At 42.9% G+C, this 25,580-nt stretch overlaps 1 protein-coding gene across 3 annotated transcripts in view; it reads left to right on the top strand.

Moving 5' to 3' along the window:
• LOC123021652 (cadherin-18) overlaps positions 1 to 25,580 on the top strand; it is a 211,271-nt gene that overhangs the window by 153,522 nt on the left and 32,169 nt on the right. For all 3 annotated transcript variants that reach the window (XM_044426624.1, XM_044426623.1, XM_044426625.1), the window contains exons 5-6: positions 1,005 to 1,192; positions 8,092 to 8,345. In XM_044426624.1, the coding sequence (XP_044282559.1) occupies positions 1,005 to 1,192; positions 8,092 to 8,345 (442 nt within the window). The remainder of the gene's footprint in view (positions 1 to 1,004; positions 1,193 to 8,091; positions 8,346 to 25,580) is intronic.

Genomic DNA, 25,580 nt, shown 5'->3' with positions numbered 1-25,580 from the left:
TCTTTTCTTTTTTCATTAAGGTCAAGAAACAGGGCGCACACAGGATATAATCCAGTTTGGTTTAGCATAATACAATTTTGAGCAGTAAAGTTTCTCACAACCACAAAATATATGAATGTAGGAGGAGGAGAACTCATGAAAGTTTTTAAAGTTGCTTAGCTTTTAACTTGTAAGATCTCAGGTGCTTTATGTCAATTTAAAATTTTGCCTGCTCTATTTTTAAACTAATGAGCTGCACAAGTTTTTCTGTTTCTAGTACTAGAATTCAGAGTAAACAAATGAAATTGATTCCCAATTCCAGATTTACAGAAGAAAGTGCATCTTCACACAGTGCTGAATTAACCTAAGGGTTTTAGTGCCACCAGATGTGATGACTGGAAAAAAGACTGCACTGCCTTTTTGTGACCAGACACTGATAACCTATCTAATATGAAGCATTTTAATCCAGCTGTTCCCAGCCTGGGGCCCTGTATATGCTGTGGAACTGCAACTCCCATCATTCTTTCCAACATGACTGGTACCCCTGGATTTTGGGAGCTGCAGTCCTACAACATCTGATGATCCAACCTTATATTTCACAACATATAAGGTTGGGAAAGACAGGATTAGACTGATTCATCAGTGACTCTAATTCATGATAACAAACAAACAAACAAACGTAATATCTCTCTGAATATCAACTTCTAGAGATGGATAATAGTGAGAAGGCCTGCCTTCAGCCCATGTTTCTGGGCTTCCAAATTGGCAGACAGGTGCTAGTCTTTGATTGTTACAGCTATCAGATTTTCTCTTGTTACTTCATTCTTTCATTCTTTCCAGAGCACAATATTTCTCAATCTGGCAGGAAAACCTTTCTTAAGCAATTTACACTTTAGATTGGCAAAACAATGTTAGTATATTGCACTGAACTCCGAAAACCTGTACTCAGCTAGAGGATGACTTTGACTAATTGAAATGCTCTTTCAGCATCCTTTTTAGAAAAGTTGCCCGATTGTCTTTTCCAGAACATTATCAGCTCTATGTTCCTGAGTCGGCACAAGTTGGCTCTGCAGTAGGCAAGATCAAGGCCAATGATGCAGACATGGGCTCAAATGCAGACATGAAATACACCATCATAAACGGGGATGGAGCTGCAGTGTTTGCCATATCAACTGACAAAGAAACACGGGAAGGAATTCTCTCCTTGAAAAAGGTAAGCAAAAACTTACCTTGTAAAAGGTTCCTATGTGAAAGATCCTGAAAGCTGCAGTCCTGCAAAAAACATAGGAGATAAGCCAAATACAACAGCAACACTTCCATGTATTTAAACCGGTGATTGTCCTTATCATGTATGAAGAGGCTGAAAATGTACAATGTTAAAAGAAAATGAAACATGGATGAGAGGTGGAGAAGTGTGTCCAAAGCTGTGACTTACCCACCTCCACAGCTTATTTTCTGGAATATTCTTCTTCTCAGCCAAGCACCAGCAAAATGAGTGTCCCTCAGTGGTAGAAAAACTCTTGGGCTATAGAAGAAAGGCCATTGGCAAGAGAAAGTTACACTGCTCACTCACATAACATTTCAAAACTTAGCCTTATGTTTACATGATATGAGCAGCTTTGAACTCAGTGGGACATTTTCTCGAGTCAAACTGCATCAGATTGGGCTGCCTTGGGGCCTGGTGTGCCGGCTGCAGAAATATACAAAACAGAGTGTAGAGTGACCTGGCCCTATAAAAATGACCAGAGATACACAGGGATGCAGAGGTCAGGTCCAAATCAGGTCCTCTTGCACTCTCCGGATGCCTTTCCCAGCCATGGCCTGGAAGTGAGCCAAGCCAAGTTCAAGTTCTCAAACTCTTGGGAACACCAGCAACTTCTTTATGCAAACACAAAGTGCACAGAGTACATAATTCTTGGCACAAGGCATGTGGAGCACACAGAGCCCATGATATGCAGAAGCAGAACCCCGCACAGAGGATGGCCTGTGCACAAGCCAACCTCACAGGCCCACCTGGACTTGCTTCTTGGCAGATGCCCACACAAATGCTCAGTTGGAAGCATATTTAGGGTAGAGAGAAAATGGAGTCAAGCTGAGGAGATCTGATAGATTCCTACCCCCAAAATGGATTCCACACACATCATTATTTGCAGAATTACAGAAGAAAGGGCTTCGCAGCCATAATTACCAGAAACACAAAAGAGATCCTGTTAGCTTCACTCATGAAAAGGGCCTGGCCCAGTTTTCTATGTCAGTGGTAGCTATTTCTGAAGGGGCTGAAAAACAGCCAGATGTGAAAACAAAAGTAGCCACAGTCAGATCTTTTATTCAGAGTAGAAGGAGGGTACACTAGTATCATGGAAAATCAGAGTTCTTTATTATGGGATGAATAGATGGAGGCTCTCACTCTCAAAAGGAGAGGATGATGGTATGTAGAGGATGATGGGAACAGTGACAGAGGGAGAGGGGCTAGCATGCCCCTCCACAAGTGTTTACTGAACCCTGAATGCCTGAATAGATCCAAAGTTTCTCTGTACCAATTCATCTAGAGCCTTTAACTCTGTATGGAAAATGTAATGAGGATAACATCTGAAAGGGCATATCTGAGAAGACAAGCATTGTATGAATGCTACCTGCTATCTAAATGGCTATTATTTCCTGTTTAGTAAGACACTTAATTGCATTAAGGCACTGTGTATTTTTACTAATAAATACATTGGTAGGTATAGAAACAACAACAGGATATTTCACTTCTTAAATCGTATGGTTATTCCTTTCAGGAGTCTCTCATGCAGTAGGAGAAATCTGAAATCTGAAAAAGACTGTTTATGATCTACAATTAGCCATTCAGTATGAAGCTTTTAAACACAAATCGTAAAAAAAGGGTTTTCTTTTTGTTTAGCTTTTTGGGCCATCTGTTATCATGAAGTGAAATGACAAATAGAAACTAAAATTTCACAAACTAGGTATAGAATTTACTATAGTATATCCTCAGATCTAAATAGATCAGCCTTAATTGATCAACCTTAAGTAGAATGCATATCTGCCTTTCATGCGGCACTTTCTAGCAGAGACACTTAAAGGGTGCAATGGCTCAGCCATTATTTCCAAAATAATAAGCATGTGCACCCAGCTTTCACAGGGCCCTTACCCCAACTCTTCCTGAAATCTTCTTTATTGTTGGATGAACTACAGATGCTGATCAAGTTGCTTTTATCTTTCTTGTCTGAGGCTGCCTTGGGAATTTATGAGTGTTATGTGAGAATTACCCATCAAAAAGGAGTGCTCAAAACAGATCTTTTAGCAGGACTCAAGGCCTCCTGCCAGGTCTTACCAATGGCACATATTTTGTTGTCACAGTTATGGAACTTCTAAAGTAAGTGTGATCAAAATTGACCACTTTTGAGTATATGAGGAGAAGTTGGAAGGCTGGCCTTGTGATAACTGCAGCCCATTCCTGAAACACTTACAAAGCTATGTTAATACTGCTCTGATTCTCTATTATAAGATGTGAGAAATTATCCTTTTCTCACCTTACAGTTATCCTTATGGTCAAAACACACACAGATTGTTCTTGTATCACCACACACAAAGTATCAGGTAAGGTAAGTGACTGACAGTGTCTATACATGTTTACTCCAAAGTTAGCCCAAATGAATTCAGTGGGACCTACTCCCAGGTAATTGCATGTTGAATTACAGTCTTCAACCCTTTATACACAAGACAGTGTGGTGTGCTTGGCTGCTAGTATTCTTTGGGCAAGGTGAAAATAAGCATTTCAGAAAAGTTCAACATGGCATCTTGCAGCTGCAAAGGAAATGGATAGCTACATTGAACAGAGTGTGTTATATATATATGGAAATACACAGTGTTTTATATGGAAATTATTGTGTAAAAATGCAACACACTGAAAAGTATTAGCATGCACATTTCTACCCGGTGTATTATTATTCTGTGCACATTACGTTAATTGTCATTCCACAGACCAGCTAAAATAAAGGAATATATAAGCACACTCCTATCTGACTTTTCTTTTGAATAGCATTAAAGGGCCATGTAATAAAATATGCCAGTATTAAGAAGAAGCTCTGTGCCAACTGAACCACTTGAGCCTTGATCATTTATGTCGATCACGTCGGCAAATCTGCTGGGAAGCTTTAGAAAAACTTCTGAAAGTTTGCTGATTTGGGGAAGCGGATCCAAAAGATGGGATGGTGGCAGGAATATTACCTGTCAAGGGCTTTTCCAGCAAACATATATGCAATGACAAGTGTTATATTCAAAAGCATTTGCTCTCCTGTTATCTAGGGGAATCAAATGAGGAACTGGTATTACCTAACTTGAACTTCCTCATCTGCAAGCAGAGACATAAGGACTGTGAAATGCATTCTAGTCATGAATTGTCAGGCACCTTCTGTTTCATTGTCTCCCCACTGACAGAATCAAACTTTGTGTAGATGTGTTTACATGTATTTGCATTTTCCCACTTCCCAAATACACAAATTTCTGGGAAAATATGTCTTTTCATGCTGCAGTCTAAAGGCAAAATGCTCGTATTTAGTAAGGGCTGATCTTTCTGTGTTTTTCTACATTTTGCAAACAATTACAGATTTTATTTAAAGTATGTAGGAAAAATAGCAAAAGGAATCCATGTGACTCAGTAGAATCTGGCTTGCTGAGGAATCCAGGGGACAGCAAGGATGATCTGAGGACTGGAAACCAAGCCCTATGAGGAGAAATTGAAGGAACTGGGCAAGTTTAGCCTCAAGAAGAGAAGCTTGAGGGGAGATATGAGAGCTTGTAGAAGTACTTGGAAGGCTGTCAGACTGAGGAGGGCCAGTATCTCTTCATGATCATCCCAGAATGCAGAACACGGAATAATGGGCTCAATTTGCAGAAAGCCAGATGCCAGCTAGATATCAAGAAAAAATGTCCTGACTGTGAGAGTGGTATGACAATGGAGCCAATGAGCTAGGGAGGCTGAGGGCTCTCCCACACTAGAGAATGAACTGGACAGCCACCTGAGAGGGATGGTTTAACTGGAAGTTCTACGCTGAGCAGGAGGTTGGACTGGATGGCCTTCAGGCCCCTTCCAGTCCTACTATTCTACGATTCTATGGTCAGGACTCTCGACACATCATCTTGCTGCCCGTCTTGTGCATGGTTTGCATTTGTGATTGCTGCTTGTTCTGCACAAATAGGGAATTTGTACCAATTGAGCAGTGATCAAATGCGAAGTTTGTGCAGATTTCTGCATGTGTGTGTAGCTCTCTCCCATAGATTAAAGTATGGCTGATACTGTCTTTGGGGGATATTTGCACAAATTGGGAAATTTGCAAATGAAATGGAAGTATATGTTTGGCAGTGTATGGCTATTTTGACTGCATATAGGAACATCAGAAGAGCCATGTAAGGTACCCATCTAGTTCAGCATCCCATTCTCAACATGCCATTTGGCTTTCCACAGGAAAACCATAAGCAGGGTATAAATGCAATACATAAAAAATCCCAAAAGTGTAAGAATCCCTCAGAGCACCATTAAATCCATGATTGCAAAATGGAAGGGACATGGCTCAACATTGACTCTGCCTAGAGAAGGCCATCCACCAAACTTTACTGACTGGGTAAGGAAGTCATTAGTTAAAGATGCAACCAAGAAGACCATGGTGACTCTGAAGGAGCGTGGGAGCATTGAAGCCAAGATGGGAGAAACCATCCATAGAAAAGCTATCACCAGATGCCCCACAAAGCTGGCCTTTATGGAAGAGTGGTAAGAAGACAGCCATTGCTGAAACAAAGCCACATCAAAGCTGGCTTGGAGAGTGTGGGAGATATTGTAAATATCTGGAAAAGGGTTCTCTGGTCTAATGAAACTATTCATTTATTTATTGGCCTTGCTGCAGAATGTTATGTGTGGCACAAAGCCAACCAGAGTCATTGCCCTGAGAACACCACGTTCTGGGGATGCTTTTCCTTGGCAAGGACTAGGAAACTAGTCAGGATTGAGGGTAAGATAAATGGAGACAAATAGAGGAAACCCTGTTTCAGTCTTCAAGGCACCTGGAACTGGGTTGAAAGTTCACTTCCAGCAGGATAATGACCCTAAACGCACACTCAAAGTTTTATTGGAGTGGCTTAAAATCAAGAACCTGGATGTCTGAGGATGACCCAGGCAAAGCCCAGGCCTCAATCTGCTTGAGAGTCTGTCCAAAGATGTGTGGCCCCCATCCAACTAAACAGAGCTGGAGAAGTTTGGCTAAGAAGAATGAGCATTCACTGCAAGATCTGGATGTACAAAGGTGATAGAGATTTGCCCAGAAGGATTCACAGCTGCCATTGCTGCCAAAGGTGCTTCTCCCAAGCAGTGACTTGGGGAATGAATTATTGTGCCATTGATAAATGGGAGCTTGTTTTGTGCCACAGTAAAGCAATTTTGCACCTTCACACCATTGAGTATCCTGTGTGCATCATGTAGTAACAAGGTAACAATGCCAATCAAATTGATTCCAGGTGGCAAACAACAAAAAGTGGAAAAGTCAAAGCTGGGTGGGGGTTAATCTGTCTGGAAGGCAATGTAAACTCCTAAGAAATTGCATAGTTCAGGAAAAAGTGAGGAATAGTGGCTAGAGGGTCGCACCAGGACCCTGGAGATCTGCGTTCCAGTCCCCACTGGACCATGAAGCTCACTGGATGACTTGGGTCCAGTTATGTACTAACCTGCATCACAGGGCTGCTGTGTGGACAAGATGGAGAGGAAGAGGAGGATTATGTAAGCAACCTTGAGCTCCTCGATGGAATAAAAGATAGGATATAAATATAACAGATAAATTAGAAAAAGTAACACTGAGTTAGTTAAGCATATTTTTTAAAAAAAACCATCTAGGGGGCTATTGAATAAAAACAAGGATTTCAAATGGCATGAGTGTTTTAAAAATGTTTAATTTTGCTCCATATAAATGTGTGTATGTGTTTATGTATTATTTTATTCAATTCCAGTCTTTTTTTTTTTTTTTGGCAATTCACTCATTATACAGTCCCCTCTATAACGCATATTTAAACTCTATCAGTCCCTATTTCACTCCAAATCTGGTCACAAAAAGCAGTAAACTAAGCTGTTGTGAATTATCACTGCACTTATGTATATCTGAGCTTTATATAGAATTGTTCCAAACTGATCTTGCACTTTCCATGGGTTCAGCATTTACTTTTTTCCTATTCGCACGTGCGTGTTTGTTTGTATCCAACATGTGCCTGTGAGTTGCTGAATGTTTTCCCATTTTAGGCTTTCTACTGAGAACAGGCACTGCACCTTCCCTCTTTGTTTTCTGCTCTTTTCTTTTTTTCTGGTATACAAAAGATGGAAGAAGTGGTGGGAAAATGTAGGGATATTTGGTCATGCAGACCCCATCCTGAAGCTCCCCACAACATTTGATGGGTGCAGCAGTGTAATTGCACAGTAGGAACCTCTTCTGAAAGTGGCATGCTTTGCATGTTTTTTGTGTGTGTCTGTGTGTGGCTCACACCCCTACCAACCGAGGGTAACATTGCAGGCATTTGATGAAGTACGTTGTGCTCTATGAATACTTATATTCCAATAACAGGGCGATCATATGCATATTTACTTGGAAGCAAGTCCTGCTGTGTTCCATGAGGCTTACTCCCAGGTAAGTGCACATATGCTGGCACCTTAACATGTGTGATGGATGGAAGTGCCCCAAGTCTCTTGGTTGTTTCTGTCAAAAGAGACTAGTTTAACTGTCGCTGTCTTACCCATCAACAATAAGTAGCTAACTTGAGGCAAAATGGCTCAGCCTTTCCCCTTCCCCTACCAGCCAACAGAGTACAGTAAATTAAAGAAATAAAAAGCCACCTCTTCCAGTGGCCCTGGATATGAGGAAAATAATCCTTCTTAGCTCTGTTGAGTGATGGCTAACATCACCCTCTTGCACTGTGTGGGTAGGAGCATTGCCACTAGAAAGATGTCTTAGGGAAGGTGCAGCTGGTTTAAGTAGGCTCAACTATATTGGCTGATTGGCTAAGCTGCCAAGCTTCCAGTGAAATCAGTGAACCCAAACTCACAGTGGTAATGCTACATTTCTTTTCTTCCCACAGCCACTCAACTATGAAAAAAAGAAATCCTATACTCTTAATATAGAAGGAGCAAATACCCACCTCGATTTCCGCTTCTCACACTTAGGACCTTTTAAAGATGTAACTATGTTGAAGATCATTGTTGGGGATGTGGATGAGCCTCCACTCTTCACTCTGCCTTCCTATGTCATGGACGTTTATGAAAATGCCAAGATTGGGACTGTTGTGGGCACAGTAACAGCACAAGATCCAGATGGTGCTAACAACTTAGTAAGGTACAGTGGTCTTAATGGATCTTCACAGAACTCCAGTTGCATGGACTGAGGGAAAAAGAGCGGTCGATGATGCGTGTGTGTCATGAAACTGATTTTATGGATGCATCGATCCATTCTGAAGTATGAGATATTTTGATGCTGTCGCATTTCTTACTATTGTAGCATTATAGGTAGATGTCTTAAGAATTCCTTGCCTTAAGTCCAAGTTTACAAGAAGATGCAGGGAGGGGAGAGGGGATAGCCATCCAGATTTAAGGGCCTGTTTCATATCTGGCATGTCTGAATGGAATTTAATTCAGGATGCCAGTCCACCTGTCCATCTACCTGTCCATCCCCTGTCTCAGGCTAGAATTTGGAAGGGGATTTTCCCCCATTTTGAAATTGACTTTTTGTATGTCTGAACCACCTGGGGTTCCTTTGTGCATGCTGATTCCTCATTCTTATATCTTGGTGGCCCCATTTATCTAGAGTCCTGTTGGCACTCACCACTGAAATTTTCTCCTAAGTTGACTGGGACAAAGTTGACAGCAAAACTGCTAGTCAAGTTTTTTTTTTAAATCCTTTGTACCTCAGTGGTAGATCACTTTGGTATCTTCAGTTAAAAAGAAGAACTATGCTTGTTGCCTGCTTCTCATAGCAGGTAGGTTTGTGCGCTGCAAAGATAATGCTTCATAGTACTTTCTGTTAAAAAGGGGGTTAAATGTGATGAATTAACTAGGTAGTAAGTGGCATATTAAAGAATGCTGAGACAGAGAGTTTGTCAAGTTACTCTGTTGCACATATTGTGCAAAACCTTCTCTGAAACACTGCTGACATGAGGAGTACATAAAGATGCTTGAAGTTTCTTTGAACTCTGAGAAACAACCTGGAAATATTAAATGGCAAAATGCCAAAAGGAAGGCTGTGTGTGTGTGTGTGTGTGTGTGTGTGTGTGCGCTGCTAAGTCCATTGTGGATGTACTTCCTGTGAAGCATCTCCTAATGGAGGTTGGTGCACATTGGCAGGGGTGCAGGGGGGAGTTTTTCTTCCACTAAGACAAATTCCACAACTGCAGAACTTTGTTTTTCCCTTTCAGGTATGAATGTCTATTTAAGCTATTTATTTACAGAATCTGAACTTGTGTCCTGAGAGGCAATATTGGTGAAGGAGCCAAAAGTATAGCCTGGCCCTAGTGACCCACATTTCCTGGAGAAGCACAGGTTTTGCTTTTCCCCAACCATGTTGCTGATTTCAGTCCATTAATTTTCCCCAGCTGATCTTATTTCAGTGTGAGTGAATGAAGTGTACAAATGCCTAAAGGATGAATAGGACAAGAATGTGCCCAAAAGCTTGGGATTTGTAAACAATCAAATGATCAAATACAGACTATCTAATCACTTATTCTGTGTAGTTTAGGATCACAATGTTTAAGAAAAGGCATTGTCGTGATGTCACAAATCATAACACCATATCGGAACTGGAAGGATGTGGTTATGAAGTTGCTTAATGATGGAAATATTTTAATGTTGGGATGTTCATTCTCCAAGTCTGAACCTGCTCCCTCCCTTATATATTTCTTCTAGTTTAGATGAAAGATTAAATCCAGCACCATGGTTTCGATGTGCCAGGGATTTTTAAATAGAACAGTTGTTTGCTTGGGGTATGGTTGGATGTGGGAGGTGAGACTTTTCCCCCTTTAACAAAAAAGAAATTAAAATTGTATTGCTGTCTCTAAATGTATGCATTCTGAAAGCAAAGCAGCAATCTCTAAGGTAGCATTAGAATAAACCATTTTAGCAAAAAGAACCTAAATCCTAATGGATATGTGTTGTATAAGCCTAATCCTTTTTATTATGAAATTGTTGTAACTTGTTATTTAACACTGTCAGAAGGAAACTGAAGATTAATTTCTAAATTTAATCATGTTTTGTGCACTTTAAGATAGATTATTAATTAAAGCATATCTTTTGTGTTTGGTATTACCAATATAACCAGATGATTAGCATGCAATACTACAGGATGCCATTTTAATCATTCCAACCCATGTTTTTATCCTCAGAAGTTGGAGACAGTTAGTGGTTGTCAATTGATTGTATCAAGATAGTTCTCTATCCCAAGGCATATGAGAAAGCCACCCCACAAAATATTGCTAGGATTCCTGACAGTGGTGTTGCCAGATTAGTTATTATTTGTTTAGATATTTAATTTTCACCAGCTCAAACTTTTCACTGAATCACTGAGATGTCCTCTTCTGGGTTGGAAGGAAATTGACCTCTAAGCATGTGCAGGTCAGTAAATAACCCTGGAATCTGCAGTGCCTCTGAGGGAAACATAGTGCTCCATAAGGATGGCTGGTGCTACGGAAAGCACAATCCTGAGAGCATTTTGCATCTGGGACTCTGCTAGAGCCATGCTCAGCATTCGCACGCCTGCGAGAAGCCCTGAGGCGTGTGGATTCCAGGGCCTTCCAACTGTGGATGTGGTTGGGAGCTAAGTATTTCTTTCTCCTAGCTAGCTGTAAAATCCAGACACATAGTAAGATCAAAACAATGTATTAATTTGTCAACACAAATATTGATCCATTTGAGGCTTCATACATAACAAGCTATGAGGCTATGGATGAGCATTGGGCCCAAACCTTTAGAACATAGAAACAAAGAGGGGAGAGAGACTAAAAATCATTGAGTAGAAACTTAAGGAATCCAAAGAAAGTGTTAGACAACTGCTCATGTCCTTTTAGGTGTGTCTGTGGTGTGAAAAACGGCTGCCATAGCCAAATTAGCATGCACAATGAGAAATCAAAGAAAATTCCAAAAGACAGTGGTAGAGCCTAAAAATGACTCTTTTTATCTTAACAAGCAGTAGCTTGTTGAATGGCATGGATGCTGACATTGTTCTGCTCTGCTGAACTTATAATTAAAATGAATTTTGATACTGAAAATCAAAGAAACTTCCTCTCAGAGAAAAAGAAAAGAAGAAGGAGGGGAGGGGAGGAGAGGGGAGAGGGGACAGAATGCAGCTCGTGTGAAAACAGATAGCAAACCTCTAGGTATATTTCAAAGCAAATTGCCCAAGGGCACCTAAGTTAGAAACATAGAAACACAGAAAACAGGGCGAGTCAGAAGGGGTCTCCTGGGCCATCTAGTCTGACCTGCGGCTCCAGCCAGCTCCACTCTTGACATGTCTACCATGTGCATGTGCAGCCTATCCTTAAACACCCTCACCAATGGGGCTTCAACCACTTCCCTTGAAAGCCCATTCCATACCTTAGGAGTCCTAACTGTCAGGAGGTACTTCCTGGCATCTTAGTTTCCTGAGTTTTGCTCTATTGGAATGTGTACTGCCCTCCTCTGCAGGGGGAAAAAGGTCATGTCCCACCTAAGCGTGGCACCCCCTCACTTACCCGTATGTCGCTACCGGGTCCCCTCTGAGTCTCCTCCTCTCCAGGCTGAAAAGACGCAGCTCCCTCAGTTTCTCCTCATATAGCTTACCCTGCTAACCAGCCACCATCCTAGTGGCTCTTCGCTGCACTTTGCCCATCCCTTTGTTAAAGGAAGATCCTTAAGATACTCTGACATGTTATATCTACGTGAGGGAACTCTGGCCTAATGTCAGTTAACAAACCAGGAAAATAAGCCAGGATCACATCTTGGGGAGACTGAAGACTCAGTGGACAGACAGATGACTTGTGGAGGAGGCATTGACATTACATGACTCTCCTGATAATGCCATCAGTTGCCAATTGTGGGAACAAGCAAGGAAGATATATTAATTTCTGATCTGGGTGGAAAGTTTTTGTATTTGCCAAAGCCATTTATGACCAAGCTGATGAGAGTTAACCATCAATGATGTGTAGAATTCTTACAATTTTCTTGAGCATTCATGAGAGGAAAATTCCAAATTTTATTTTCAACAAAATTTCCGTGTCAACCTAAGGAAGGACCAAACTCTCTCAAGACATTTGAAGCTTCATTGACAGTTAAGGCACCTGTCACAGCCACTCACAGCACCTCTCCCCCATGCCCAGTATGGCCATCACCAGCTGGACTGGGTAGGGAAGGAGGGTGGTCACCGGGAACGGTGCCTGGTTTGGCCACTTGGAGCTCCTTGCCTGCGCATGTAGCATCTCTGCAGCAGCAGCTCTTTCAGTGGCTGCTACTGATGGGAAGGTTGCTGGTTGTGCAATGGTTGTCCAAGTTTGTGGAGCTCCTCTTGGTTTGGCTCACTCTGCAGGACCAGGCGGAGCATGAGAGCAAATCTGCAGATGCTGAAGGAATGGATTCTGAAAGGTTTCATCCCACCCTATCCTTGACATTTTCAGATGTTTTGCCTGAGATGGAAGGAAATGCTTTTTAAAAAATGCTGCAGTATAAGGCAGGGATGGACAGTTCTGGGACAGCCAGGGGCTGTTTCCACACCATTCATGAGTTACAGTGCTCTGCTCCTGAGATCCTGTGAAATATGTCAGTGTCTCAAAACCAACCAACCAACCCTGCCCCCCAAAAACCCACAGTTCTTCTATGGATTACCGCAATGACAAAATATACCTTGAAACAAGCTAAATTGGGCAGCCTTGCAGCGCAGCAGTAGTTTGCCACCCATTTTTGACAAATAGGCAATTGTTGCTGTCATGGCTTGTGGCAGTGGTTTCAACGGTGGGGGCCACAGCAAGGGAAGCATAGGATGCATGCAGGCCCATAAGCTGCATGATGCGCTTCAGGGAAATGTTGGCAATGGACGTTGCCACCTGGTGTTGCCATACTGACACATGCTCCCCAATTGTCACCGTACCCCTTTCCCATATTTGTCCACAGGATTCTGCTGTGACCTGAATTTCTACCTAATGTTTACATGTCTGGATCTCTTACTTTTCCTAGTGTATCTTAAGTTTTAATTCTGATGTTCTTAGTAACTTGGAAAGCGGGGGTGGGTTGAAGGATTCTGTAATGCCAGAGTCGTATGCTAGATTGTATCCAAAATTACTCTAGCAGAAAAGGTACAAGTGGTAGTCTTCTGTTAGTGCATGTGTGAGGAATTCAATGGGAGGGGTTTGATTTACCCCTTCCCCTCCATTTTGATTTGTTAGCCCTGTACTGGTTCTGATTCAGTGTTGTGCAAAATGAGGTGGCTCATGGCCTTCTGTCTTTAAGACAGGGCATGATTTGTGCATTTGAAAACAAACAGTAAGAACATTTGCACAAAACATACTATTTGTGCAAATTGGAAGCCAAGCATTTTTACAAATTGCAATAGAGCTATGTAGTTCCTTGCTTGTGATATGCACAGTTAGCATTATTTCTGTAAATTGGTGTCATTTCTGTAAATTCATTCAGATTCCATGAAGTACTAGGGATTTCTTCACCTTCAAAATGTGCAAACTGTGGCCTTTCTTAAAGATAGAAGCCCGCTGAAAAAACTGACTCAGCTTTCTTCTGATCATCAGATCAGATCACAAGAAGGAAGGGAATCTATTTAGTTCAAAGAGCTGGACTTCCCAGTGCTGCCACATCCTAGGGAAAGAAGCAGGGTGAGAACAGCAAACAACATATAGCATAATGAACTCTTAATGACCTCTGAAATGCTGTGTTGGTAAAAACCGCATTTGACATTTGTGCAAAAATGAAAACAGGGTTTCTAAAAATAATAAAAACTACACACACAGAATAACTCTATCAGATGCAACTTATTACATCTTCTCCTAAGATCTAGACCTACCAGAATTTGTTTTAAAATATAACACCATTTATCCATTAATTTGTCTCTGTAGAAAAAAAAGTTCCATATACATTACCATTTAATCAAAAATTAACAAATACGTGTTAACTTATTTGGGCCAGCCAGGGAAAGGAGGGTTGCAGAGATGAACACCTGGCTTATGGCAGGGTGTCAGAAGGAACGCTACAGGTTCCTCAACCACGTCTCCTGGTCTCTTGTCAAAGGACTTCTGGCGAGGGACAGGGTGCACCTCACAGGGATGGGGAAAAGGACCTTCAAAAATGCCCTAGCGACCATCATCTGGAAGGCTTTCCACTGAACCGGAAGGGGGGAGGGGGCTCAGGCCCTCCAGAAACTTGCCCTGATTGGACAAGTGAGGGGATAGCACCAGGATTTTGGGATCAGGGTGTTAGAGGTAGTGCAGGGGCTGGTGGGACCCCTATGAAGAGGCAGGGAGGAAGGAAGAGGCCAGGGGACCCAAAGAAAGGGGTTTATAGGAAGAAGTTGAGATGCATGCATGCCAAAGCAGGAAGAGCTTGAGGGTCTTCTGGGAATAGGAGGGAATGACCTGGTGGGGATCACGGAAACTTGGTGGAATGAAAGGCAATACTGGAATGTAAACAAAGAGGGGCATCACCTGTTTAGAAAGGAAAGAGGGGAGGGGGCATAATGTTATATGTCAGGGAAGGGATAGGATGCAGTCAGATAGAAGGTGGTGGAGATGAGGATCTGATAAAACTAAAGGGTTTCAATGGGGGGAGGGACCAGACAGTGGGGGTATGATATCACCCCCCAAGTTAACTTGAGACCCCTGACAGACCAGATTCAAAGGATATCTCAGGAGAAGGACATGGTAATTCTGGGATTTCAATCTCCCAGATATTAGTTGGGAGACTCACTCTGCAACAATGGCCAGATCAAGCCGCTTCCTAGATGTTACAGAGGGAGGGTTTTTCATGCAGAGAGTCTGAAGGTAAGAAGGGTGTGGGGGGGGATATCCTTGTCTTGGTGTTGACCAACAGGGAGGAGCTGATAGCTGGGTTGCAGATTAGGAGAGCTCTGGATGCAAGTGGTCACTCCATCCCTTGCTTTGAGATCAGGGGAATGGGGATGAGTGGCAGGTCGAATATTAGAAGCTGGGACTTCACAAGGGCCAGCTTTGTTCAATTGAAGGCCACACTGGGGAAAGTCTCCTGGGAGAGGGTACTGGAAGGCTAGGGAGTTCAGGACGGGTGGATGGCACCCCTCAAAAGGGAGGCCTTGGAGGTGCAAGTCTTGATGATACTGCTAGTTAGCAAGGCAGGGAGGTGAAGGAGAGCACCATCATGGATGAGAAGAGAAGTGGTAAGAGGCACTAGGTGTAAGAGAAACCCCCACAGGAAATGGGCACTGGAGCAAGTAGACAAGAGGGTATACCAGGAGCAAGAGGCTTGTTACAGAAGGATTCTTTGCAAGGCTAAGGCTTATTATAAGCTGAGACTTGCAAAGAATATCAGGAGCAACAAAAAGGGTTTCTATCAACATGACTTTGGCCTCCTAATGAGAAGGAAGGACTCCCTGGAGAAGAGCCTAATGCTGGGAACAAGAGATGGCAAAAGAAGAAGGGGATGGCAGAGAATGAGGTGGCTAGATGGAGTCACTGAAGCAGTCGGCGTGAGCTTAAGTGGACTCCAGGGGATGGTGGAGGACAGGAAGGCCTGGAGGAATGTTGTCCATGGGGTTGCATTGGGTTGGACATGACTTCACGACTAACAACAACATCAACATGTAAATAGCAAGAGGAAGGGGAGAAAGGGGGTGGGACTGCTTAATAAGGAGGAAGGGGATTTGATGACTGATGTGAGGGAACAGGCACAGATGCTAAATGATTATTTTGCCTCTGTGATCTCACTAAAACAGGATGGGAGAAATCCCAGTTGAGAAATGGAGGAGTTTTGGGATAGCCTGATCCACTGTCCCTTGGATTAGGGCATGGTTGATAGACTGAAAGCAGAGGGTAACTATTAGTGAGGAATCATTGGGATGGTGGTCGATGACAAGCAGTGACCCCCAGGGCTCTGTCCTGGGACTGATCCTGTTCAGTCTTTTCCTCTGGAGGAGGAAGTGACCAGTCTGCTGATCAAATTTACAGATGGTATTAAATGGGGGCAGTGGCCACAACTGAGGAGCAGGTACTCCGGATCCAGAAGGATCTGGATAGACTATGGAAGTGGGCCAGGGACTACAGGATGGTATTCATTTTGGATAAGTGCAAGGTCTTGCACTTGGGATGTGGGAATGGGTGTCATAAGTACGGGTAAGGGGAAAAGTGGCTGGATAGCAGAACTTGTGAAATGGATCTCAGGGTGCTGATCGACTGGAGGCTAAACACGAGTCAGCAGTGCGACATGTTGGTCAAGCGGGAGAAAGCCACCCTTGGATGCATAGCCAGAAGCATGGCTTCTAGATCGAGAGAAGTAATACTGCCACTCTATATTACTCTGGTGTGCCTGCAAGGGACCTGTTAGCAACATATAGGTATGTGGAGGTGAGTTGTGACCTCTTTTCCCCTGCAGAGGAGGGCAGTACACATTCCAATGGAGCAAAGCTCAGGAAACCAAGATTCAAGGTGGATGCCAGAAAGTACTTCCTGATGGTAAGGACCCTTAGGGTATGGGATGGGCTTCCATGGGAGGAGGTTGAAGCCCCATTGATGAGGATGTTTAAACATAGGCTGTACATGCACATGGTAGGCATATCATGAGCAGAGCTGGCTGGAGCCAGAGGTCAGACTAGATGGCCCAGGAGGCCCCTGACTCACCCTGTTTTCTATGTTTCTAACTTAGGTGTCCTTGGACAAGGACTATTTGCCTTGAAACATATGTAGAGGTTTGCTATCTGTTTTCACATGAACTGCACTCTGTCCCTCCTCCCCTCCCCTTCCTCCCTGCCTTCCTCCCCTCCTTTTTTTCTTTTTCTCTGAGAGGAGCTTTCTTTGATTCTCAGTATCAAAATTCATTCTAATTATAAGTTCAGCAGAGCAGAACAGCATCATGTCCATGCCATTCAACAAGCTACTGCTTGTTAAGATAAAAAGAGTCATTGTTAGGATCTACCACTGTCTTTTGGAATTTTCTTTGTTTTCTCATTGTGCATGCTAATTTGGCTATGGCAGCTGTTTTTCATAGCACAGATACACCTAAAAGTGGATATCCTGAACCTTTGCTCAACCTTTGCACTGATTGCCAATATGCTACTCACCCACATTCAGGGTGATGCTATTGACATAGTAGACCCGAAATAAATGGGAACCAAAGTATCTGGGGAAGCAACTTTCTCAATATCTATCTGCACATTTATTGAGATTTATGAATCAGGACCTCTGATGCATATCTCTGATGGCAGGTAATGGAAGGGCTTCTTGGTTTTGGTACCCAGCTTTTGGAATTCTCTCCCATGTGCACACACCAACACTGCCAGAGATGCATTTGTTTACCTGAGGATTTACTGATTTTAAAGACTAAATATTTCGTTTTGTTTTGTTTTCATGGTTTGCTTGTTTGCTGTTTTTGGAATTCCAGTGCAGGATGTGTCAGGGAACACGAGGCAGCTGTGAGGACCACATCAGGAGGGACCATCGAGGGCCATGTTATTGTTTACTCCCTGAGATCATTAGCGAACAGCACCATACTTAGGGGATGTGATTTGAGTTTCAATTTCAGGATCTTGGGCATTAATACTAGGAAAACCCAACCAGTTCTGGAAAAATTGAAACGCTGCTGCCACTTGAAAATGGGGGCAGGGGAATCATCCAGTGGGTAGACTGACGGTCTAACTCAGTATCGGGTAGCTTTCTATGATCAAGGAATCACGCATGAAAAAATTCTTTAGTGGCTTATTTGTTATAACACCCAGCCCATCCTAATGACATTCATAGACTGAAAGTTCATGAGTTCTCTGTCAGAGCAGTATCACGTTGTGCACTGTGTCAGATTGCAGTGCTGGATACAAGACACTTGGCTTCTGTGAAACGTCTTGGCACCTCTGACACCCTCTCAACCTGGAGGGAGGTAACTGTTGGGGTGGTGCAGGCCCCCTAGTCCTAGACCCAGTGCTCTTCAACATCTTTATCAATGATTTAGATGAGGAAGTACAAGGGAAGATAATCAGATGTTCAGATGATACCAAACTGGGTGGAATAGCAAACATTCCTTGAAGACAGAATGAAGATCTAGGGCAGTACTGATAGACCTGAATGCTGGCTGAAAGGAACAGAATGAGATTCAATAAGGACAAGTGCCAAGTCCTCCCGCTAGGAAAAAGAAATCAAAGGCATCTATACAAGATGGGGAATATGTGGCTCAACAGAACTGAAAAAGAAAAAAGACATCGGAGTTATTGTAGACAGCAAGGCTAAATATGAGCTGACAATGTGATGCAGCCGCCAAAAGGGCAAATGCTATTTTGGGGTGCATTAAAAGAAGTATTACTTCCAAATCATGGGAAGTAGTAGTTCCCGTATAGTCCTCACTAGTCAGACCTCACCTGGAATACTGTGCCTGGTACAGAGCAGCAAGATTGAAGAAAGGTGCAGAAAAATTAGAAAGGGACCAGAGATGGCAACAAAAATTATCCAGGGTTTGGAATCACTGCTCTATGAGGGGAGTCTGAGAGAAGTGGCCATGCTAAGCTTGAGAAGCGAAGACTGGGCGGGGGGGGTATGATATCCCTCGATTAGTACCTCAAAGGCTGTCATGAAGAGGAAGGAAAATATCTCTTCTTGCTGATACCAGAGTGTGGGACATGGAATAATCAGTTCAAGTTTCAACAAATGAGATTCAGGCTAGATATCAGGAAAAGTTTCCTCACTCACTGTCAGACCAGTGCAACAGTGGAACCAGTTACCTAGAGAGGTGGCATGCTGTCCCACACTAGAGACATTCAAAAAGAAGCTGGACAGTCATCTGAGTGGGATGGTATAATTTGGTGGCCTGCAACAGCAGAGGGCTGGGCTCGATGGCCTTCTTCGTGCCTTACAACTCTACTTTTCTATGATCTTAATTTCCCATTTGTTGCATGATAATATACCAAGCTATCAGGATCACTGAATATACATTTTGTCTTTTGTGTTGTGCAGTTGCTAAATAAATCACCTATTAGTTTTTACTTTTTTGTTTGCTTGATTTAACTCTTTAGGGGTTCCATTGGTTTTCACAACATGCTACAAGGGTTCTTCAATCATGAGAGCATTGACAGCTAATGCTTTTCTTAACAGAAATATTTCTGCTGGATAGAAATTTCTTCCACAAAACCTTCCAGCTGACAAACAATTGCCTAAAAGCCACTGTCTCAGTAGAACGTCTTCTCTAGTCATAAAGCCATCCGCACTTTATTAAAAAGCTGGAGAAAATTCCTTCTGGAAGTTGTTCACAGATGTTCAGCATATCATGAATTAAAGGAGGCAAACTGAGGCCCTTCTGAAGAAAACCCCTCAGGAAATAAGAAGGGTCTTTTCTGTAGTGGCACTCTGACTTAGGAACGAGCTCCCCAGAGATGTTCACCAGGTGCCTTCCTTACAGTCTTTTAGGCACCAGGAGAAAATCTTTTTATTTGGTGCTATTTTAATTGTTAACGTGTTCTAGTAGCATTTTAACTCTGGGTTTAAATGTGGCCATCTTATATAGCCTCTGGGCTACTGGGGTGGTATATAAATGCAATAAATAAATAAATAAATAAATAAATAAATAAATAAATAAATAAATAAATATTGTTTTAAATGTTTCTATTGATAATGGGTTTTTCTTTGCATTTTGACCTGTGCCAGCATGTTCACGTGTCTGTTAAAAGGCATGCTGGATAAATAGAGCCTGTGGGACTAATCCCCCAGGAGCCAGAGGTACACCCCCTCTGTACTTTGCATACCCAGCCATGATGGGCAAGGGTCGTGCATACAAGCAGTAGGCCAATCCAATCCAAGCACCTTGTCTGCATATGCAGGCCTCTTCAACTGAAACTCATCCAAGAAACTTGGACCAGAGGGTGCACTGGACACCTCAGCCAGAGGAATTGCATCAACTATGGAGTCCAGCTCCTGATGGATCTGAGCAATTTTACCCTCAAAGTGCCACGCAAATTCCTCACATCAGGCCACTGAGGAAGGCCAAGCCACAGCAGGCCACTTTTCTTTCATACGGCCAGTAAGAGTCTCTGAACCATTTGGAACAGCTTTGCTGAATGGCACTGAGAGGATACAATGGAGGTGGAAATGGCTTTCTTTGCCATCTTCACTGCCACAGTGTAGGCTTAATAATGAACTCTAAGCCGTGTTTGGTCAGCTTCATCATGGTTTTTTCTCCATCTAAGTTCCACTTGTCTTCCCACCTATTTCATCAACCTCAGCTGCAACATATACCACGGGGCTGTACAGGCTCCACATAAGGGAGAAGGACGCTTGGGTGTGATTGTTTCAGCTGCCTGGGCCATCTCTGGATTCCTGGGCTTTGAAAGGAGCTCCAGCCATATCAACTAGAATCACCTGCAGAGTCCTCTGGAAACCATCTGGATCCACCATCCTTCATGGGTGGGCCATTCTAATAGGTCCTCCACCCTTGCAGATGGGAAAAGGGGGCCAAAAGCCTAAACTTCAAAAGGAAGTGATCTGACCATGACAAAGGGATTGATGTTAGTCCCTCCCCCCCCCATCTCCAGATCACCATATCCCTGGCCAGTAGAAAAAATCAGGTCTATAGTGTGACCGTTTATGTGTTGGGCCAGTGACATGTTGAGACTGTCCCATAGTTGTCATGGTAGCCATGAAGTCCTGAGCTGCCCCAGATAAAATGGCCTCAGTGTGGAAGTTGGAGTCCCGCAGAACCAACATTCTGGGGCTCCTCAGCACCAGTTCCAAGATCATCTCTGTCAGCTCAGGCAGGGAATTAGCTGCGCAGCTGGGTGGGCAATGTAACAGCAAAATCCCTAATCTGTCCCATGAGTTCAAGGCAAGACCTGCTCTCAAGTGAACAGGGAGCCTTGAGAGTGAAAGAAAATTTCTACAGATCATGGCCACCCCCTCTCGTCCCCTCCCCTCCCCTCTTCTGAACAGAGTACCCAGGGGGGCAGAACTGAGAAAAATCTACTCCCTCTCCTCATATCCACGTCTCTGTGATATGGTCTGGGTCAGCCCATCAAATCATGGATGAGAGAGGTTTTACTTTGGACTGACCTGACATTCAGCAATAGCTCCAGTATGCCTGAGGGCAGGTTGATAAGGTTGCCAGGAGTTGGCAGGTCTGGAGGGTGACCAGAAGAGGGGACAGTCATCCAACATCTGTCCCCCATTCTCCTTTGTTGGCAAGCCACCCTCCCAAACCATTCTTCCCCTACTCACAATCACCTTTATAGAGGCACCCCATTACTCCCCAGGCACAACCAGTGTCATAATAAAATGTGGGTATGACTAGATTCTCATTGGACTCAGGCCCAAATAAAATCAGGCCCAGAACCCCCAAACAAGAGTCTTCCACCCCTGCTGCCCTGGTGTCTTGGAAGCAACACCCTTTTGCAGCCACCCAGGAGTGCTGCTCTAGAGGGCAGGCCCTTAAATAGGCCCCAGATGTCCTCTGGGCCAGAAGGCCTGTCTCCTCCTCCTCAGTGCCACAGGTGGTGCCACAGGCGTTGGCTGCAGCCGCCTTCCAAGAGCTCAGCTCCAGCTGCTGCCACCAGCCAAGACTGGCTAACTGGAACAGGGAGAGGAGGTGTGGCAGAGCAGCTGGACAAGGAGGGAAGGCACTGAGTCCATCAAGTAGCCCATGATGGCATGTTCTTGTAGCATTTAATATAAATGTATGGAAGCAACCTCCACTCACCGTATATGATGCAATCCACCATGAATTTTCTAATTCAAGTTTTGTGCAAAATTTGGGCCTCCACTCTGCAATTTGTACCAATGTATGAAGAGCAGAAACCCAGGTATTTCATAAATTTCTCTTGCTTTTAAAATGCACATTGTGACCTGTTTTAAAAATGCATGTCTGTGTCTTGGCTTAACACACATCCAATGAAGTCAACACCAATGCAGGAGTGGCAGATCGGAGTCCAAGAAAACCCAATGTATTCCCCCCCCCCAATGGATTCTTCACACATTCCTAGGCTGAGGAGCCCATTATATCAAGCTGAGGGCCACAGATTGCCACCCCAATCTATGGCAACCTCTTGTAAACACCTCCTCGGGCACTGACTGTGCCTCATAGGAGATAGAAACCCACAAACAATTTTGGCATTTTGCTGATCATCTTGTGGAATGCTTAAGAATGGAAAACTGCTAAATAAGTAAATATAGGAACTATTTCAGTATGAAGTACAAGAACCAGCTTTATTCCCAGGTGATATTGAATTTCCATTCCAAATGAAAAACGCCTTGCATAATTTTAAAGAGCTTTTTCTGTGCTGTTCAAGGCGTTCATTTATGAGGAGTTAGTAGAGCATGCAGGAGAGTTTTATTGCTTCCTCTGGCTTTCCACTTTTCTAATTGTGCACTTTTATCTAGTATTAAGTGATATATTGTGATACTCTTGTAGGTGGTATAGAAAATCCCAATTTCTTGACACATTTGTTTGAGCTGGAAGCTGTGATGGACAAGTACCTAGTTAACTCTGCTTTGTATCAGACTCTCCCCAAGGAGGTTAAGGGGGAGGAGGGACTTTTTTTTGGGGAACACTCTACTGCCAGAGATTTGCCAGGCTCCTCCCTTCTTGAGTGTCAGGTGCCTGGAAAAACCTTTCATTTTCCAGCACACCTTTGGCACCATCTAGACCAGTGGTGGCAAATCTATGGCACGGGTGCCGCAGCAGACATGCAGAGCCAGCAGCCGAGCATCAGATAACAGCACACACAGAGGCCATGCACATGCTTGGAAAGGAGTCGTGGTGCCAGGCGATGATGTCATGAGCCGCAACTCTTCCAAGCTTTCACATGGCCAGTCAGTGCACTGCCAAGATGAGAGAGAGAGAGAGAGAGAGAGAGAGAGAGAGAGAGAGAGAGAGAGAGAGAGAAATGCTTGGACTGGCTGTGAGTTGTTTTTTCTAAACTACAGTCTCAGTATTCAGGTTCTATTGCAGTGTTGGCACTTTGCCATAAATAAGTGGGTTTTGGGTTGCAGTTTGGGCACTCGGTCCCTAAAAGGTTCACCATCACTAATCTAGACTATTACATCAGTGCACACTTGTTAGTTACATTAGTGTATGTTTCATTTTATTAGATTATTTTATTGTTACTTTATTTTGTTTATTTACTATGGTATTTTAATTGTATTCTTTTATTAATGTCATTTGTTGATTTTATATTGTAATGGCTGCTCAGAAAGCATGTCGCTAATGGGTAGCTTTTAAATGAATTTAATAAACAAACAAATAAATGTATTACCAAGGTCATGGAGCAGGTCTAGATCTTAACCAGAAGAAGACAGGAAATCTGGTCAGCTCAAACAAGCTGAATGTCCCTCTTTTGGTACCTCTCTATCTACAGGCAAGAGCCCTGGCACAGGAAGCAGTGACCTAATCACCATAGGTGATCTAATCAAATCATCAAATTAAAAACAATTTCATTCAATTATTTAGTACAATTTTAGACAGCCCCAAAGCCCATTGGACACTCTGGGTGGTTTACAAATTATTGACAATGAAAGTCACTTACATTCAGATAAATTCACTAAATTCAGTTGAATCCAGTCCAATTAATCCCCAAATCCATGCTCTTGCTAGATATCTGGGTGCTTTTTCAAGCCATAGGTTTTTCAGCTGTATATCTCTAATGTGAGTTCATCTTTAGATTGACAGTTTGCTAGGCTGCTTTATTTCTGTCTTGAATATACCTCTGCCTCTCTCACAATGCATTCCTCAGTCTTCCAACTCTCTCTCTCAAAAACAAAACAATTTCTTTAACAGCATGGAGTGGCATCAAATAGGCCCCAGCATTTTGTGCTCAATTTAAGTCCAGATTGCTGCACCTTGAGAGCTTTGCTGGAGTTACAGAGGCCTTTCAATCGATCTTTCAGGTACTACACTAGACTTAGGAAAATGGAGGTACTACTGTGATACTGATTCTTTTTAATGAACATCAAGGAAATCAACTAGCTGCATCTGTTAGGGAAGACAGCCAAGCCAGCCCTCATTGTAGAAATTGCTCCAGTGTGTTGAGATCAACAAAGAAACCTGAGGGCATAGGTTATCCATAGGAGAAAACACCTATATGCCTGAAGGTGTTTTGATGTTTTTGTTCTGAAATTCATACTAAGATCACATTGACTATGCCCCCAGTTTTCACATATGCATATGTAATACATGTTCTCCCCATATGCATTGCACCAAGGTTTTTGGATTTCTTACTGTAAAGTAATTAAGTGGAAGCTTTTATTCTACCTCAGATACAAGAAAAGTCCTTACACAGTCTTGGTATGACTGTGCAGAAAGAATGGAGGAGTGCAGATAATAGTTAACAAAAGAAAAGCCATAATGAGGCATAAAACATTTTGAGTATCAGCAAAGCCATGCTTCTGGAAGAGAAACGCCTCCATTACTTTTCAATCAAGTTTTGTAAGCCGCTCTGAAGCCTTTTTGAAATTTGTAATTGCTTCAATTGTGAATGGTGACCTTCACTGAAGGTCATTGCTTGTCAATCTCTTCCCCAGAGCCCCTTCATTGTGCTTGTTTCTTTTCTCTGCTTTGATACTCTCACTTCCAGTGCAAGCAGAACTCCTTTGTTGTGTCTTAGGGTTGTTGCACTTCTTCATAACCATCCATGAGCCTGTTGTCACATTTATCAGGTGGTATGGGGGAAGTATTTCTATCGTCACGATTTACATTGAGAAGACACCCTGCAGTGAAGAACAGGCTCCATCAAGAAGATGGCAGCCAATAATTAGTAATGCATTTGACTTTCTTTTTCCTCACCGCCCTGCCTTAAGTAAGCCATTAAGAATAAGAAGCATCACGTGTTTCATTTAAGTATTGCTGCTGAAAATTGCAACCTCTGGCAATGCTTGTGTGTATCATAAACATAGCCAACAGCTTGCTTTAACTGAAAGGAGCATAGTTCTCATGGAAAGGAAGAAATCAATTGCATGGCATTGTTCTATCCAGTGGAAGCAACAGTTTTGCTGTCAACCCTTCTTGTTTTTCCATCTGTGGAGCTCCTATATCCAAACCAGGCTTCTGTGGGGATGGGGGCTCTGAAAGACTGTCTTAAAAGATTATTTTAAAATTAAATTGCAAAGGGAAACAGCATTTTAATAGCATTTGCTATTATTGTTTTCCTGCTTCATAATAATCTCAATTACTGGTAATAATCACTTCAGAAGAATCATCTGCCCCTTCTTTTTTAAAGGCTGCCCCTTCTTTTTTAAATGCCAACCCTGATCTAACCCCCTTCTATCAAAATCTAGTCTATATTGAGACTGTTAGGCATGCAAGCCCACCATGTATGCTTCATATGAGGAAATGAACATTAACTTGAGCTCACTAAAATCCTCCAAACATCAGGCCCGATGCTTGTCTCCTCAATTTGCTC

The sequence above is a fragment of the Varanus komodoensis genome, unplaced genomic scaffold (assembly GCF_004798865.1).
Source record: "Varanus komodoensis strain SLA01 unplaced genomic scaffold, ASM479886v1 scaffold17, whole genome shotgun sequence".
NCBI lineage: Eukaryota > Metazoa > Chordata > Lepidosauria > Squamata > Varanidae > Varanus > Varanus komodoensis.
The sequence above is the reverse complement of the archived record's forward strand: the minus strand, read 5'-3'. Positions and strand labels throughout refer to the sequence as shown.